Here is a 14,977-nt window from a genome sequence, read left to right as displayed (position 1 = left end):
TATTTATGCCATAATTATAGCTAATGAGCGTTTACTGCCAGACACACAAAGGCTCCCCGCTGTGCCGGCTTCCTATTCCCATGAACTCTGCTGTTATCAGAGTTCTGTCAAGCGGAGACCGTAACACAAACCACAGGCCTGAGGTGGCACCGTTCTCAGCGCAGCTTCCTCTTCCTAATGCATTCATCCATTACAGTCGGACGGAGGGGATGCTTTATTGCAACCAGGAGATATTCAAGGGTGCAGACACAGACGCAGAAAAATGTCACGGACCATTTCATCCTCGACAATACAGCTGCGGAGTCTGAGAGTGAGGAGCAGCCAGGGAGAGGCCATTAGGGGTTTTTGCTTATATAAGCATAATCAAATTTCCCAGCAGTACCCCCTGATGTTTAGGCTGAATCAATGGGGCAGGAGACCATTTGGCATGACCTTGTCTGTATTTGTCCAGTGTGAGGAAAAAAAAAAGGTCTTGAGAGCTCCATAGAGGTAATGAATAATGATTCAGCTATTCTTTGCAGCTAGAAAAAAAAAGCGAATCCAGAGGAGAAAAATAGTGTAACTGTTGTGGACAGGAAAGCTGCAGCCTGGAGAAATGATGCATTTGTTCTGTCAGCTCTTTCTTTGAACTTATAAAAAAAATATGTAGAATATATAAAAAGTGTAACTGACAAATCTCTCGCAAAAGCTTAAAGAAGCCAAGAGCGCATCTCCTCTTATGTCTGCTCTCCCACTCTTTTTTTTCTCTACCCCTCTCTGCTTTCATTCTGATTAATGCTGCGGCCTCACGCCATCATGGCGAGCTAAGCAGGCCACTCCACAAATTGCCTTTCGCAGCCCGAAGGGGCAGGAAAAAAAAACTTTTATCTCGCCCTGATAAGCGTGCGCATAGGTTTCTCTGGACTCGGGCTTTATTCCTATGAATTAAAATGAATTAGCCAGTCTATGCAGACAACCTGAAATCAATTAGACCCAGACACAGGAGCAAGCGGCGAAGGCATCAACCAGGCTGAAGAAGTTTCGCTCCCAATCCCAGGCAGCCAATTATAATAGTGTAATGAACTGTAGCACGCACTGCGGAGAAGTAGAACTTTTTTTTTTTATTGGAAAACAGCTTCTTTTGTCTGAGCTGAGGGGACTAATTGGGAAAAAGGCTGAGGCTGGGCTGATCCTTGTTGCATGTCAGATAAATGTCATTTTGGTGAAGGATGGGAGATAAATTGGCCGGTCACAATGAATATTTCTGCATCATGCACCTTAAAGGAAAAGTTCATGTCCAGATAAAAAATACATATTTTATCTTTTAACGTAACTTTATTTTAGGAATCTAACAATGCATCATGAGGCAGTTAAAAATCGATAAAAAAATATGTGAGATTCAAATCAGTGAGTTGAAAAATTACCCGCAATACTCTTTTTGAACAGCAGTAGGCGTAATCTACTTTTGACTAAGGTTGCTTGCCGTACACGTCGCTATGTGTTCATTGTCTTTCGACATGTCTGAGACAAGAGACAGCTCGCCAACTTAAATAAGGTGAAGCAAAGGATCCGCGACAGGCGATATTGATGCACCCTCCAGTTTCAAATCAGTGTGGCGGCATTTGAGCTTCCTTAAATCAGAAAGTAGCAGGCGAGAAGATAACAGAAAATACAAAAACAGTCTACAAATACTGCAAGAGGGTGCTGACCGCACATTACTCCTTAAAGACAACGCAGCCAAACTACACTGATAAGCACATTTGCAGCCCCACAGTCAGTCATATTTTTTCTGTAATCTCATTTTGTATTTAAAAAATTCAGGAGAAAATCATATTGTGAACCTAGTATCGTGAATCGTATCGAATCATGAGTTGAGTAAATCATTACACCCCTAATATATTTGGCTCACCACACAATATTCGTTAACCCTTTGAAAACCTGGAGCAACATCGTTTTCCATGTGCTGCTTTCAGATGCCTTTCAAGCATTTAAACCTTTGAACTTAAAGCAAATTTCATTTTCATTTATTTTATGTGTAAGGACAACACACAATAATCAGCATTTCTATAAATGTGCCAGTGTTTGCCATCAGGCTAATTTTCGTTCTTTTGTCTCGTAGTAGGTGCTTCCTTCTGCGTCATGATATGGTCGGCGGGTGTAGTTTAATAGAAAGAAAATAGTTCTGACTTGAAACTTCTCACAACAAGGTCTGTGGATTATCCTGAGTAACCGGGTCATGATTTCTGGAAAAAGACATTTCTGTTGAGATTTTCAGGTGTTTTTATTTATTCATTTATTTTGATTTTTTCTGCACTTTGAGCACCACAAGCCACATGTCATGTAGGTCCATAATATTGGAGAAAAGTCAGACATCTCTACAGCTGAAATCCCCAACACTTGATCATCAACTAATTGATTTTAGGGTGAACTGTCCCTTCAATTCAGAACGTCCTCCAAATTGAATCGCAAAATTCATTGGTTCACATTGGTTTTAAAATATACGTGTATTTTAACCTGATCAGTAGCAGTCCAGTCTTGGTTTTTTAGCCTCTGGGCCTCTAAGTGGGTTAATGTGGCCCTGCCCTAGTTTTTCTGTTTTTGAATCAATGTAACATAGAAAAACATAGACATATGAGCACTTTTATAAGCCAATATGAAAGTGACAACACATCAGAAACAGTTTTAATGAAGGCAGATTTTCAAATGTAGAGCTAGAAAAAAAATTGGACAGAGCTGGCAGAATTCCTGCTGAGAGATAAAAGCTGGCATCATTAACAGCACTAACAGTCTCCAACATTTCTATCATCATAATACTCTGAGATAACAGACGTTACCTCTGTGACATGTTGCTTTCATATCAGATGTAGTGTACGTTTTTTACCCAGAGTCGGCCTTGAGGTTGGGCGATCAGGTTCATGACTGGTGTGAATTTACTCTGCGGGGGAAAGTGGGTCTGGATATAAATGAGTAATATCGTGTAAACAGCAGGTGTGAGTGCAGCGGTGCAACCTGCAGTCCTCTGCTGCCGGCCGCTGCGCAGCTCGCCTCGGGCAGTGGGAGGTGAGCTGTCTCTTTCTGAGGCAACTCAGCATGTTGATTGGAGCTCTTATAGCAGGAAAGAAACATTTATTCGTCCATACACACACACACAAACATGCATAGCTACATACTTGTGCATTTAGTACTGCAGCTCACCAAAACATATTAACCCAATACTCTACTCTACCCAATACGCATTTTGGCAACCTATTTGTCAGAAAAAAAATGTATCATTATAAGTTCCTGCAAACTGTGGATACGTTTAATTTGTATAAAAATATGTTGTGGACATGTTTTTTTTTGTCAACACTGTGGTAAACATGTGGTCAAGCTCACAAAAAAAAATACTTTTGATAAGGAAACAAAGTAATTTTTAGTGGGATAATGCCACTGAAATATTGTTAAATTTTCCATCACCATCACAACTGCTCCTGCTCTCTCACTAAAAATCACCCAGTTTGCTGTCCCAGTTGTTGTTAAAAATGCTGTGGATATCTTGCTAAAAAACAAAAGACAACACTTGCTATTGTACAATCGTTGCTGGAAATGCTGCCTACGCCTTTAAAAAATAACTGTTTTACCATTGTCACCTGAAAAGCTGCTTATGTCTTGTGTAAAACCACACAGCATTGATGGCATAATTGTTGCCAGAGGCTGCCACAACCATTTTTGGTGGCCACCAAAAATACTACTGATGTCTTGCTAAAAAATGAGTATGGTGGTACAGTCGTCACTGGAAATGCTCCTTATGTCTTGCAAAAAAAAAAGAAAAAAAATCATTGTTGCCAGAAGCTGCCTGTGTCTTGGCAAAATCACCAGTTTAGGTGTTACAGTCATCACAGCAAATGCTGCAGATCTCTTGCTAAAAAATGACCAGTTTTGTTGGCAGGTTCCACCAAAAATGCTGCTCGTCTTGCTAAAAAAACAAGTGTGGTGGCACAATCGTCGTCGGAAATTTTGCCTATGTTTTGCAAAAACAAAAACTTTTGGTGGATCCATCATCACTGGAAATGCTGCTTATGTCTTGCCTAAAAACATGAAGCTTTCATGGCATAATTGTTGCCAGATGCTTGCTTGCAAGTTGCAAGGTGGCACAATCTTTAGCAAGACATCTGTGGATGTCTTGCTAAAAAATGACCAGCTTTGGTGGCACAATTGCTGCTAGAAATGGCGCTTACATCTTGCAAGAAAATAAAACAGTTTTGGTGGATCAATTGTTGCCATAAATGCTGCTTACGTCTTGCCTAAGAACTCTCAGCTTTAATGGCATAATCGTTGAAGGAAACTGCTGGTGTCTTGGCATAAATCACCAGTTTAGGTCGCACAATCGTCAAATGCTGTGGACGTCTTGCTAAAAAATGACCAGTTTAGGTGGCACAATTGCCACCAAACATGCTGCTCATGTCTTACTAAAAAACAAGCATGATGACACAATGGGCACCGGAAATGTCTTGTTGCTAGAAAAACACTCAGCTTTTATGGCACAATAGTCATCCAGTTTCATTGTTTGATGGTCTTGAACAATGGTCAAGTGTCTCGCCTAGGTGCCCCCCCCCCAAAGTCAGTCAGAAATCCATGCTTTGCAGAAACATACATTGCCAACATTTATTTCTGTCCACCAGGCTGATTATTGTTTGTGCCACAAGGACTTCAGACAGGTCCCACAGGTTCAAATCTATGTGAGATTGGCACACATAAAAAGTGCCTCACACTTCACTCTTTCCTGGTGTTTTTGGACTTGTTTATTTATTACTGCTCCAGAGCTCCGATATCAAATGGACCCTCTGTTCACTGCAGCAAGACAGATGGCTGTGAGAGATAAAGCCAATTACTGTTGGCTGTCTGTTAAAGCAGCCACCGCAGAGACTTAGCGGTGCACAGAACCTCCGGGGAATGCAAATGGAAATCCTGGCTCTCCTTTAATGAAAAATTGCACCCTGAATAGAGCTGGTTGCTACCTCCTGCAGCAGTTAGTTAAGTCTCCATGTGCTGAAATTACATGTGTACCCTGTTCAGATGCTGATGGCTCAATCATTTGCTGCATCACTCCTCCAGGTCTTTACAGCTGCCTCTGTGTCTGTAAAGGAGATATCAGCCCTGGTTGTTAGGAGAGGAAGGCCTCTTTATCTTAATGGGGTAATTAACCTGCAGGTGCTAATTGTTTTTCCTGTCTTTGTTAAGGATGATCCCGGCCTCCAGCAAAGCTTTCCTTGTGACCAATCTGGTGTCAGGGACTCGCTACGATCTGTGCGTGCTGGCCGCTTGGGATGATACCGCCACCACGCTCACGGCCACGAACGTTGTGGGGTGCACCCATTTCTTCACCCAAGATGATTACCCTCAGTGTCAGTCTCTGCCCAGCCAGCTGCTGGGAGGCACCATGATCCTGGTGGTTGGGGGCATCATCGTTGCCACTCTCTTGGTCTTCATCGTTATCTTGATGGTGCGCTACAAGGCAGCAGACACCGAACCCCCAGTTGGGAAATTGACCAATGTCAGTGACACGCACTCTCAAACCAACGGTGGTCGACTCGGGCAAAATGGACTCCTCATGCCCCAATCTCAGCCGCAGCCTGAGCCGGTCAAGGCCAAGGTGACTCTGCAGGACGAAGTGGTGGAGTTCAAGTGCGGCTCCCTCCAGAGCAGCCTCACCTCTTCGTCCTCATCCTCAGGCTCCATGGCAGGTGGCTCGTACAGCCCAAACACCACACTTGCCAACATTTGGAGGTCAGCTCCCCCCAAGCCCCGGACCAACCTGGACCACCTGCTCGGGGCATTCACCTCGCTGGAGCTGCGGGGGGTGCAAAGTCGTGACCCAGGAACCTCCAGTAGTAGCGCTGTGACAGCAGCAGGGAAACCCCACACAGACAGGGAGCCGCTGCTGGGCCGGACGCTGGACTCCAGCCTCAGCCGGCTCCTCATGCTACCTCTGGACTCCAAGCCGAAAAGGAGCCAGTCCTTTGACATGGGAGACGTAGCAAGCGCCAGCGCCGCGCAGCTGTGCAACAAACCGCGCCGCATCAGCAGCATCTGGACTAAGAGGAGCCTGTCTGTAAACGGCATGCTGCTGCAGTGCGAGGAGGAGGGGGACACGGGAGGGAGCAAGGGGACAATAGACAGCGCTGACTGGGTGATGGAGAGTACTGTCTAGGAGGGACCATCACACTGTCAAACACTGCCCAAACGGACGGCAAACAGCCATGCCAAGACAGACCCGCCGGTCTAAGAGCCTTTGTCCTGCATGAAGCACACTCATTTTCATTCCCTTCCACTCCACTGTCTAGACTCAAGTGGGACAGAACGAAGGGTTTTCACAGTCATAGCCAAATACAACCTTCAGGAATAAGACCTTTGGATTGTTTTGCCTCACACTTTGTACAGATATGGATCAAAATGGCGCTACAAACTGAAGGAAAATGAGAGAACAGTGCTGTCTCTTCTAAAAACATGTAATCATGCCCATGGACTGTTATTATACTGTATAAATTCAAAGTATGTAATGAAAAGAAAGTTTTATATTTTTTATTTTGCTGGTCAAACACAAATGATCCATTGCTGGCCTCTGCCTTGACACAGGGCGTGACCGTTCCACGTTCAAATCCTCTCCTGTAAATTCATCCCGATTTCAGTTACCTAATGTTTAACCTTCTTTGGCAGAATGGTGAAGTATATATACGTAGATGTGATGCTTTGATTCATGAAGATTTAAGAAAAAGATTTATTGACAAAGCTGTATGTGAATATATTTACTTTCTCTACAGAGTATATATTTGAGGAGTCACTCAATGATTCTGTATGCTTATCATATCAAATTTTATGTGACTGCATAGATTATGAAAACCGTCATCTCCTAAACTATGGCTGTACTGTATGTGAAGATTCACTTCATTGTTTAAAAAATGCCAAATTATTCAGGAGGGAAGTGGTGCAATGGGCAGGACATTCCGAGACAATTAGGCCTGTTTAGTTTATGTACATTTGTTAGGTCCAGTAGAAAAATGTATGGGTTTTTTATGAGTTTTATTATTACAAATTTGAGTTATTTTTTAAAAGATGCACTCCCTGTTTTGTTTCATTACCTAAAACTAAACATCTCCCACTTTAAGAGCAATATAGGATGCTATGGCAAGATCAGGACATAAACAAATACACTGAACAAGAATATAAATGCAGTATTTTTTTTTTTTATTTTTTTTTTTTTTGCTTTCATATTCCATGAGTTAAAATATAAGATTGAAGACTTTTTCTCTGCACCCAAAAGGCTTATTTCTCTCAAATATTGTCTGCAAATTGGTTAAAAATCTGTGTTAGCGATAATCCATCCACCTGACAGGTATGGCATTACAAGATGCCAATGAAACGCATTATTCCTACAAAGTTGTGCCTTGGGATGGTCACAACAAAAGGCCACTCCAAAATTTGCAATTTTGTCACAGCTGGCAAGTTGGCAGGCTGACTGCAGGAATGTCCACCAGAGTTGATGCCCTTGAAACAACCATTAATTTCAATACCATCTCCAGTGATGTTTCTGAGAATTTGGCAGTACATGCAACCACTCTAGTAAGTCAGTCCAGGACCTCTATATCTGGCTTCTTCACCTGCAAAATTGGTTTGGGCTATCTTGCAAGTAAAGAAGCCATATATGAAGGTTCTGAGCTGTTGTGATTACATCTGTAGTTGTGAGGCTGGTTGGAAGTACTGCCAAATTCAGGTTAAAGACATTGGAGATGGTTTCTGGGAGTGATATGTGAAGTGAACATTACGTTCAGTCTAAAACAGATGTGGAGGTTCTGGGCTGGCTCGCTAAACTGGTTGTATGTACTGCCAAATTCTTGGAAAACAACACTGGTGACAGCTTATGGTAGTGAAATTAGTATTTAATTCACAGGCAACAGCTCTGATGGACATCCTGCAGCCAGCATGCCAGTAGCACGCTACCTTAAAACTAACTCGGATTTTAACCAATTTGTGAACAAAATTAGGGAGAAATAAGTCTTTTGTGTGCAGAAAAGTCTTGGACATTGTTTTACTCATGAAAATTGTGAGCAAAAACACAAGTGTTCAATTTATATTTTTGTTCAGTGTCGATACATACATAATTCTGGTTTATATCAATTTGAGGCTTATTTTGTTGTTTTAAACATCAGTTCTACCAGTAAGTGTTAATACCGTACTCAGTCATTGGTGAGATCTGGAAATGTGGCCACATCTTCATAACAAAGCTCAACAGGGCGAGGCACACAAGCAGTCAGGTCATCAGACTTGTTTATCCAGATAATTAACACCTAAAGTTCCCAACCACTTAGACTAGTGCTGTACCACAGAACATTTGCTATCAGGCTAAAAGGAAACAAAAGGATTAAACAAAAGCAAGCTGGCTGATGATGATATGACTTTACCACCACGGTAGCTAACTTAGTAGCTGTCCTATCTAATAAATGCAAAAAAGCCTCAAATATGATCATAAAAAAACTTTACAGCTAACCATGGGCTATTTTAATTAGCCTGAGAGACTGGCAGTACATCCACCCAGTCTAGTCATTCAGCTCAAAACCTCCACATCTGGTTTCTTTACCAGCAGGATCAGTTAGTGCAGAAATGCTTTGGTTGTACAAATAAAATGTTGCATAAGAGTGTCTGGTCTCAAGTAAAAATGCCAGATGTGAAGATTCTGAGCTGGTGTGTTTACAAAGCTGGGTAATGATGATATAACTTTACAGCTACGTAAGCTCAGTTGGTAGTTGTCCTACTTAATAGAGGCAATGAAGTCACAAAAATGTTTATTAAAAAAACTTTATAGCCAATTATGTGCTACTTAAATTAGATTTAACTTGGCTCACGAGTGACCACAGTTTTCCCCATCGCTCCCTGTCAAGTCCCCAGCAACAACATATTTAATAATTTTTTCTAAAGTCTGAATGTTAGTTTATCTACTATTAGTTGTCATCAATGTTGTTTCCAAGAATTTGGCAGTACATCCAACCAGCCTCACAACCACAGGCATAACCACACCAGCTCAGAACCTTCACATCTGGTTCCTCATTGGAAGATAGTCTTTAGACCAGACACCCAGACGACAAGATGATCCTGCAGGTGAAAAAGCCAGATGTGGAGGTTCTGGGCTGGCTCACTTGACTGGTGTGATGTACTGCCAAATTCTTGGTAGCAACACTGAAGCCAGATGTAAGGTTTTGGTGATGATGATATAACTTTACAGATGTGGTAGCTTACTTGGTGGCTGTCCTATTTAAAAAATAAAAAAAATCCTCCCCGATATATCATAAAAAACCTTTTTAGCCAACCACGGGCTATTTTTATTAGATTGAACTTGGGACAGGCACGACTGTGGTTTTCCCAAAAGCTCGCTGTCACGCCACTAGCAAGAATAAATTGATCCGTTACCAAAATGGGTCATCTGTATGTGAGGTCCATTAGTGTGATAATGGCCCATTATCACAACCTAAGCAGGACACTAAATCTGTGTGAGGACACTTGAGTGTAGCTGAAAGGCGTATATGTATTCCTTTAATTTAGTAAATACACTTTTAAAGGAAAGTATTTGATTCAATTTTTAAAAAAGTTGTCCGGGGCTGCCTTAAAATTTTAAGGTTGGCCGAATTTGAGAAGTTGAGGTAATTTTGTAACAATTCAACTTGTTTTCACAAATTCTGTCAACTTAAAACTCAAAGGCAGCCTATACACTATTTTCTTTAGGTTAAAACAATAATGTCACGACCAAAATGGGGCATTGTTGTGGATTATTGTAAAGATGCAAACCATAGCACAAAAATGTCTGCAGGCACAACACACATACTCTCTTCTCTTGCCATGTTTCCTTCGGACTCAAGTTGTATAAACCAGAATTTCCCAGCTGAAGTTATTGATAAGTATTATTAAGATATACAGGTTCAGTCAATAAGTCTTTCTAATATTGTCTACCAAAGGTTAAAGTTATTTACATCTTTCAAAAAGTCAAATAATTTCCTTTCCTTTTGTACCAAAGCATTAATTTCAATTGGTTGATATTACATTTTGGAAACTGAAATCCTGTTTTCTCCTCACAGTCTGGTGGTGTTCACAGAATCCCTACACATGGTAATAAGCCGTCTGGAGGAGATATGGGTTTAATAAGGGTTTTTAATAAGTACAAGTAATAATGAACCTATTTATTCAAAGTTCATTGTCCGGAAAGTTTCTATTAAACAATACGAAGTTGTTTGCTTTTATTGTCTGGTGTTGCATGTTTCTGCTGAACTGACCCCATGAGACAGTTTGGTCCAGTGTAAACACTCATGCTGTCATTCCTCACGTTGTCTGACTGACTTTTTTTGTGATATTTCTGATATGACTGCGTGTGTACAGTGTCTCTATATATTGGATTCTTTTTTCTTTTCTTTCTTTCTTTTTTTTTACCTTTGTCCAGTTGGAATATGTGCGGTAGTTGAACTGTACAAGCAGAAGAGAATGGAGAGAGGCAGCAGCTCCACTGTGTTGTTACAGAGCAACTAAACACATTTCTTACCTGGAGCTGTAAATGATGTTTATGTGGTCAAATATGTTGTTTTTGCTACTAAGATATAAAAGTAAAAAAAATCTCCTGTGACAGCCGTGTGATGTCAGAGCATTTTCTCCATTAATGCAGCACTTTAAAATCACAAACTATAAAATGAAAATGAAGTTTATAAAAATAAAAAGGAGCATAAACCTGACACACATGCCTTCTTAGTACAAAATAAAAAAGGTGACAAAAGTGGATTGGATTTACAGAATGGTAATAGCATATAAACATTATATTAAATGCATCCATTAGGGCTGGGCGGTATGGCCTTGAAATGATATTGCAATATGAAAGGGCCATATCATGGTACACGGTATATATATCACAATATTTTAAATCTCCTCCAAAGCTTCATCAATGCTGGACCGGGTGACAAAATCAAATGTCACGATATGATGAAAGATGTAGATATTGGTACTGTGACAACATTTTAGGGATGACTATTTGTACTTGGACCAAATATTAACATAATGAGGTTGATAGCACAATTTTTGATTATCATCAGTAATGTGGATTTAATGAAGTGGGTGAATGCAAGTATTAGAACACGTAGAACAGTCTGATAAGTTTAGAAAATTACATCACTTTACTGCAGCCTTTAAAATCAGGAAAAGACAACACTTGTTTCTTATCATGATATGACGATATCCAAAATCTCTGACGGTATGTGGTCTCATATCGCGGTAAGGGTATGTATCGTGTATATCGAGTGTCTGTTCAGATGCTAAATTCATAGATGATTGGATGATATAGTTATTGGATACATGTTATGACACCTGAATGCTCCGTGCACCCTGTATGGAGGCCTCAGCCACCAGTGTGTGAATGTATGTGTGAATGGGGGAATGTGACATGTAGTGTGAAAGCGCTTTGAGCAGTCAAAAGACAAAAAAAGTCCATTTACTGTAGGCTGATCTGATCATCACTTAAGCATCACCGGTGGTGTATGCAACCTATTGTATTCTTGCCCACAAAGGAGCTGATTCAACTCAACTCTATGATTTCAGTATGATCTCACTCTGAACTTGTCACATGGTGCCGCTCTGTCAGGACCTCCCGCCTCTACTTATTACGTTTTAGGTATCCTTCTACGTCAGCTGATTACGCTCTGGGATGCCGTTACAGTGATGTCAAGAAATGCGCATGTGGTGGGATGAAGCAGCACAGTGCTTATGTTTACACAACAACGGCACAGACCATCACCGTGGTTGGGATTAGACACCAAAGGTTAGGTTAGGCTGAGGTTGAGGCAAAAGAGGCACATGATACAGTGTAGAAAAAAAACACACAAATCCACATATGAACCAAAACTCTGCACTCCCGCACTAAAGTCAGTTGTTTGTTGTACCCATCCACCCGTCCACCCTATAGTAGGTGCACTGGGGCTCCTTATAATATGTGGTTACTGGAACAGTATTACCTGACACTGTCCTTCAGACTGGTTCCATTCAGCCACATTATCAAGTGACGCCACCCGTGCGCGTTGCATGTGGATGCACCTGGTGCCAATATGTCTGTCTGCCAGTGTGTAATAACAACGCGCCAGGTTCCATCCAAGCATTCTACTCTGACGCCATCCAGCTACGTTGCAGTTGGACGCAGAGGGTAACTTTTGGCATCATGCGTGTATGCCAAAAGCACTGATGGAGTGGCACTATTTGACGAGCTCAGAGTGAGAACGGGTTGAATGTTCACTGCAAAGCGACAATATATGATGAGGTGGGATGAGAACATGTTGGAACTATACAGCCAAACAATGTCTATAGCAGAACATGCTGTTGCTTCAAGTATAAACCCAGCTTTAGCAGGCTGCAAATATCGTAAAATTTCACATTTCATGTAAGATTTTTCGTGATTCACAGCCATTTAGATTGCCTCAGCTTTTGTTACTTTGTATCATGTTGAACTTCCTCAGAGCTCACCTGAAACGGTAAATTGGATTTGGATTTTGAATGATACCAAATGATGAAATGTTTTGCTAGACGGAGAAGTGATTTCATTTCATTTCATGGTTTTATTTTGATCACATCACCACTTTTTTTAATCAAATCCGATTGATTGAATGATGAACTTTACATTCCTCCGCACCTCAGAGCTGCTCAGCACAAACGGTTACCACTCAAACTGCAGCTCCGGCCCTGAGGCGATTTACGTATTGTTCATTCTGCCTTCCTTCCCTTCCGTTGGTCAAGCTTCTGCCCTGACACCTGTCACTAACGTTGACGAGCTGTCACCTTGCCTGCGGCTGAGCTGCAGTACTCAGTCATGTGTGAAGCCACCAGTAGCACAAAGGAAAACCAATCTGCAATTTAAAAGAAACCCTGCTGACGGCTGTGATTGTGACTGACGAAGGAGACAGAGGATTCAGACGGAAAAATAATTAATGAAATATCTTGTTTCTTCTTAATCTTTTCAGGACGCTCTGTCTCTGAAAATATTTGTTATTAAATCATAACTCCATTCACCTGACAGCAACAGGTTAGCAAACAAAACCACAGAAAAGAAATCAAGACAAAACTATGGAATTGAAACTATTATGGCATAGCTTAACCGTGACGCCTACACTGTAATGAGAAACTATTTTTGAATGAATAATTTATTTTGGTTACATGCATCATGAGAAACAGATCATTTCACACATTTCCTTTTCAATAAATAACCAAAAAATGAATACACTGAAGCCCAAAGCTTATTTTTGCTCATCCGTAATCAACCTAAAATGACCCAAAATAACAGCAAAGAAACAGAATAAATGCAGTATCCTAAAAAATAAAAAAAACACAAAAAAGTATTATACTATCATCAATCCTGATTTTTTTTTTTTGACTATAATAATTTACATTATAATTTGTAATTTTACATTTTAAGGCTATTTTTCACCTCAATAATTTGACACCCAAAACACATACATACATACATACATACATACATACATAGATTTTTTAGATTCCTTCTCACTTGAAATGTTTCAAAAATGGTCAACTATCTTAACTTTTGATTCCCTCTCTCAATTAAACTAAAAAAAATTAATAAAGTAAAATAAAAATAATATGCCATGCACAATGTCTACAATTTTAAAGTGTAGAATCCTATAAAAGATATCCACAGAATCATAATATACAGTATATATTATCTATGTAATATCATATGTATTATCTAAAGATGTCTTTTCTAAAGTTCAGCGCAGTAAGACATACATTACAAGTGAGCAGTACAATATATACAGACATTTCCTGCTCAGCAGCTTCCTTGTTTTATAGAGAATAACAATAAATCTAGATAACTATCTGTTTGACTTAAAAAAGTAAGTGTCTTGGCTGCTTTAAAATTTGAAGTTGAGTGAATGTGAGATGACAAGTTGAGGTAATTTCTGTAATAAAGTCAACTTCAGTCAACTTAAACTTAAAGCTTTAAATTTAAATTTGTAGGTAGCCTGTACACTTTTTTAAGTTAAAACAAAGAGTCTCTTTTTATAGTGTGTGTGAGCATCACACTTTGAGAACTCTTTTCCAGTCCCAGCCTAACCTCTTATCCCACCGGGCATGACGAGCTCTGTCAAGAGACCAATGTTCTGCCGATGTCATCCCGAGGTCACGTTCATTAAACCGCTCATGTCGACATGCTGCAAAAAAACTGGATTAGAGGTCATGAGAGGGCTCGACCAGGTCACCCAACCTAATCCCGAGTGTGATACTGGGCTCAGCAGTTCAGAGCGGGCTGTAGCAGGATTTGGGTTTTGTTTTTGAGAAACTGCGCGTTACCACTGGAGTTTTACTGTGGAAAGATTCTACGAGTGGAGCAGCTGGGCCTCAGAGGATCTTCAAGCTAGGTAAGGTGAAAGGGTTTTTAAAGACCTGTCTGCGACCGCAGTCTGCCACAGCATGTGCCAGCTTCTAAACAAGGTAATTATGAGGTAAGTGTGGTCATATTCTCTTTCTGCTTATTGATAAAGCATTGTGTGTGAATCAAAGCCTGATAACGCATCTCCCTGTGCTCCACAGAGCTCCATGGTGTCTAGAACTGTAGGAAACATCTGCAGAGGTCCGAAGTCACACACAAGTCTCAAGTCTTAACCTTCTAGTCTCAAGTAAGTTCCAGTTTAGTGTTTTGAGTGTCAATTAAAGAATATCAAGTGACTCACAAGTCAAATCAGAGCAAATATTAGCTCTCTAACTAATGTTTGACCAACCAATGAGCTCATAAGTGAGCTAAAAAAAAAACATTCATGTACATTTCTTAGCAGATCGGTGATTGAGGTGGTCATGCAGACTCATGAGCTGGCGGGGAACGTTCCCACAGTATTGGCTAACATGTTCAAATAACGTTTTAAGGATGCTTATCATTTCAAATACTATTCCTAGAAGGTTGTCACTGCAACATTTTGAGGATGTGACAGGTGAC

At 40.6% G+C, this 14,977-nt stretch overlaps 1 protein-coding gene across 2 annotated transcripts in view; it reads left to right on the top strand.

Moving 5' to 3' along the window:
• Positions 1–10,621, top strand: part of lrfn2b (leucine rich repeat and fibronectin type III domain containing 2b) — a 196,932-nt gene extending 186,311 nt beyond the window's left edge. For both annotated transcript variants that reach the window (XM_088089559.1, XM_042503639.2), the window contains one exon: positions 5,200–10,621. In XM_088089559.1, coding sequence (XP_087945685.1) covers positions 5,200–6,169 — 970 coding nt within the window. In that variant the 3' untranslated portion in view covers positions 6,170–10,621. The remainder of the gene's footprint in view (positions 1–5,199) is intronic.
• The last annotated feature ends 4,356 nt before the right edge of the window (positions 10,622–14,977 follow it).

The sequence above is a fragment of the Plectropomus leopardus genome, chromosome 16 (assembly GCF_026936395.1).
Source record: "Plectropomus leopardus strain MGB_pleo_1.0 chromosome 16, ASM2693639v1, whole genome shotgun sequence".
NCBI classification, from domain to species: Eukaryota; Metazoa; Chordata; class Actinopteri; order Perciformes; family Serranidae; genus Plectropomus; species Plectropomus leopardus.
Note: the sequence above shows the minus strand (reverse complement) of the source record. Positions and strands in the feature narration are given on the sequence as shown.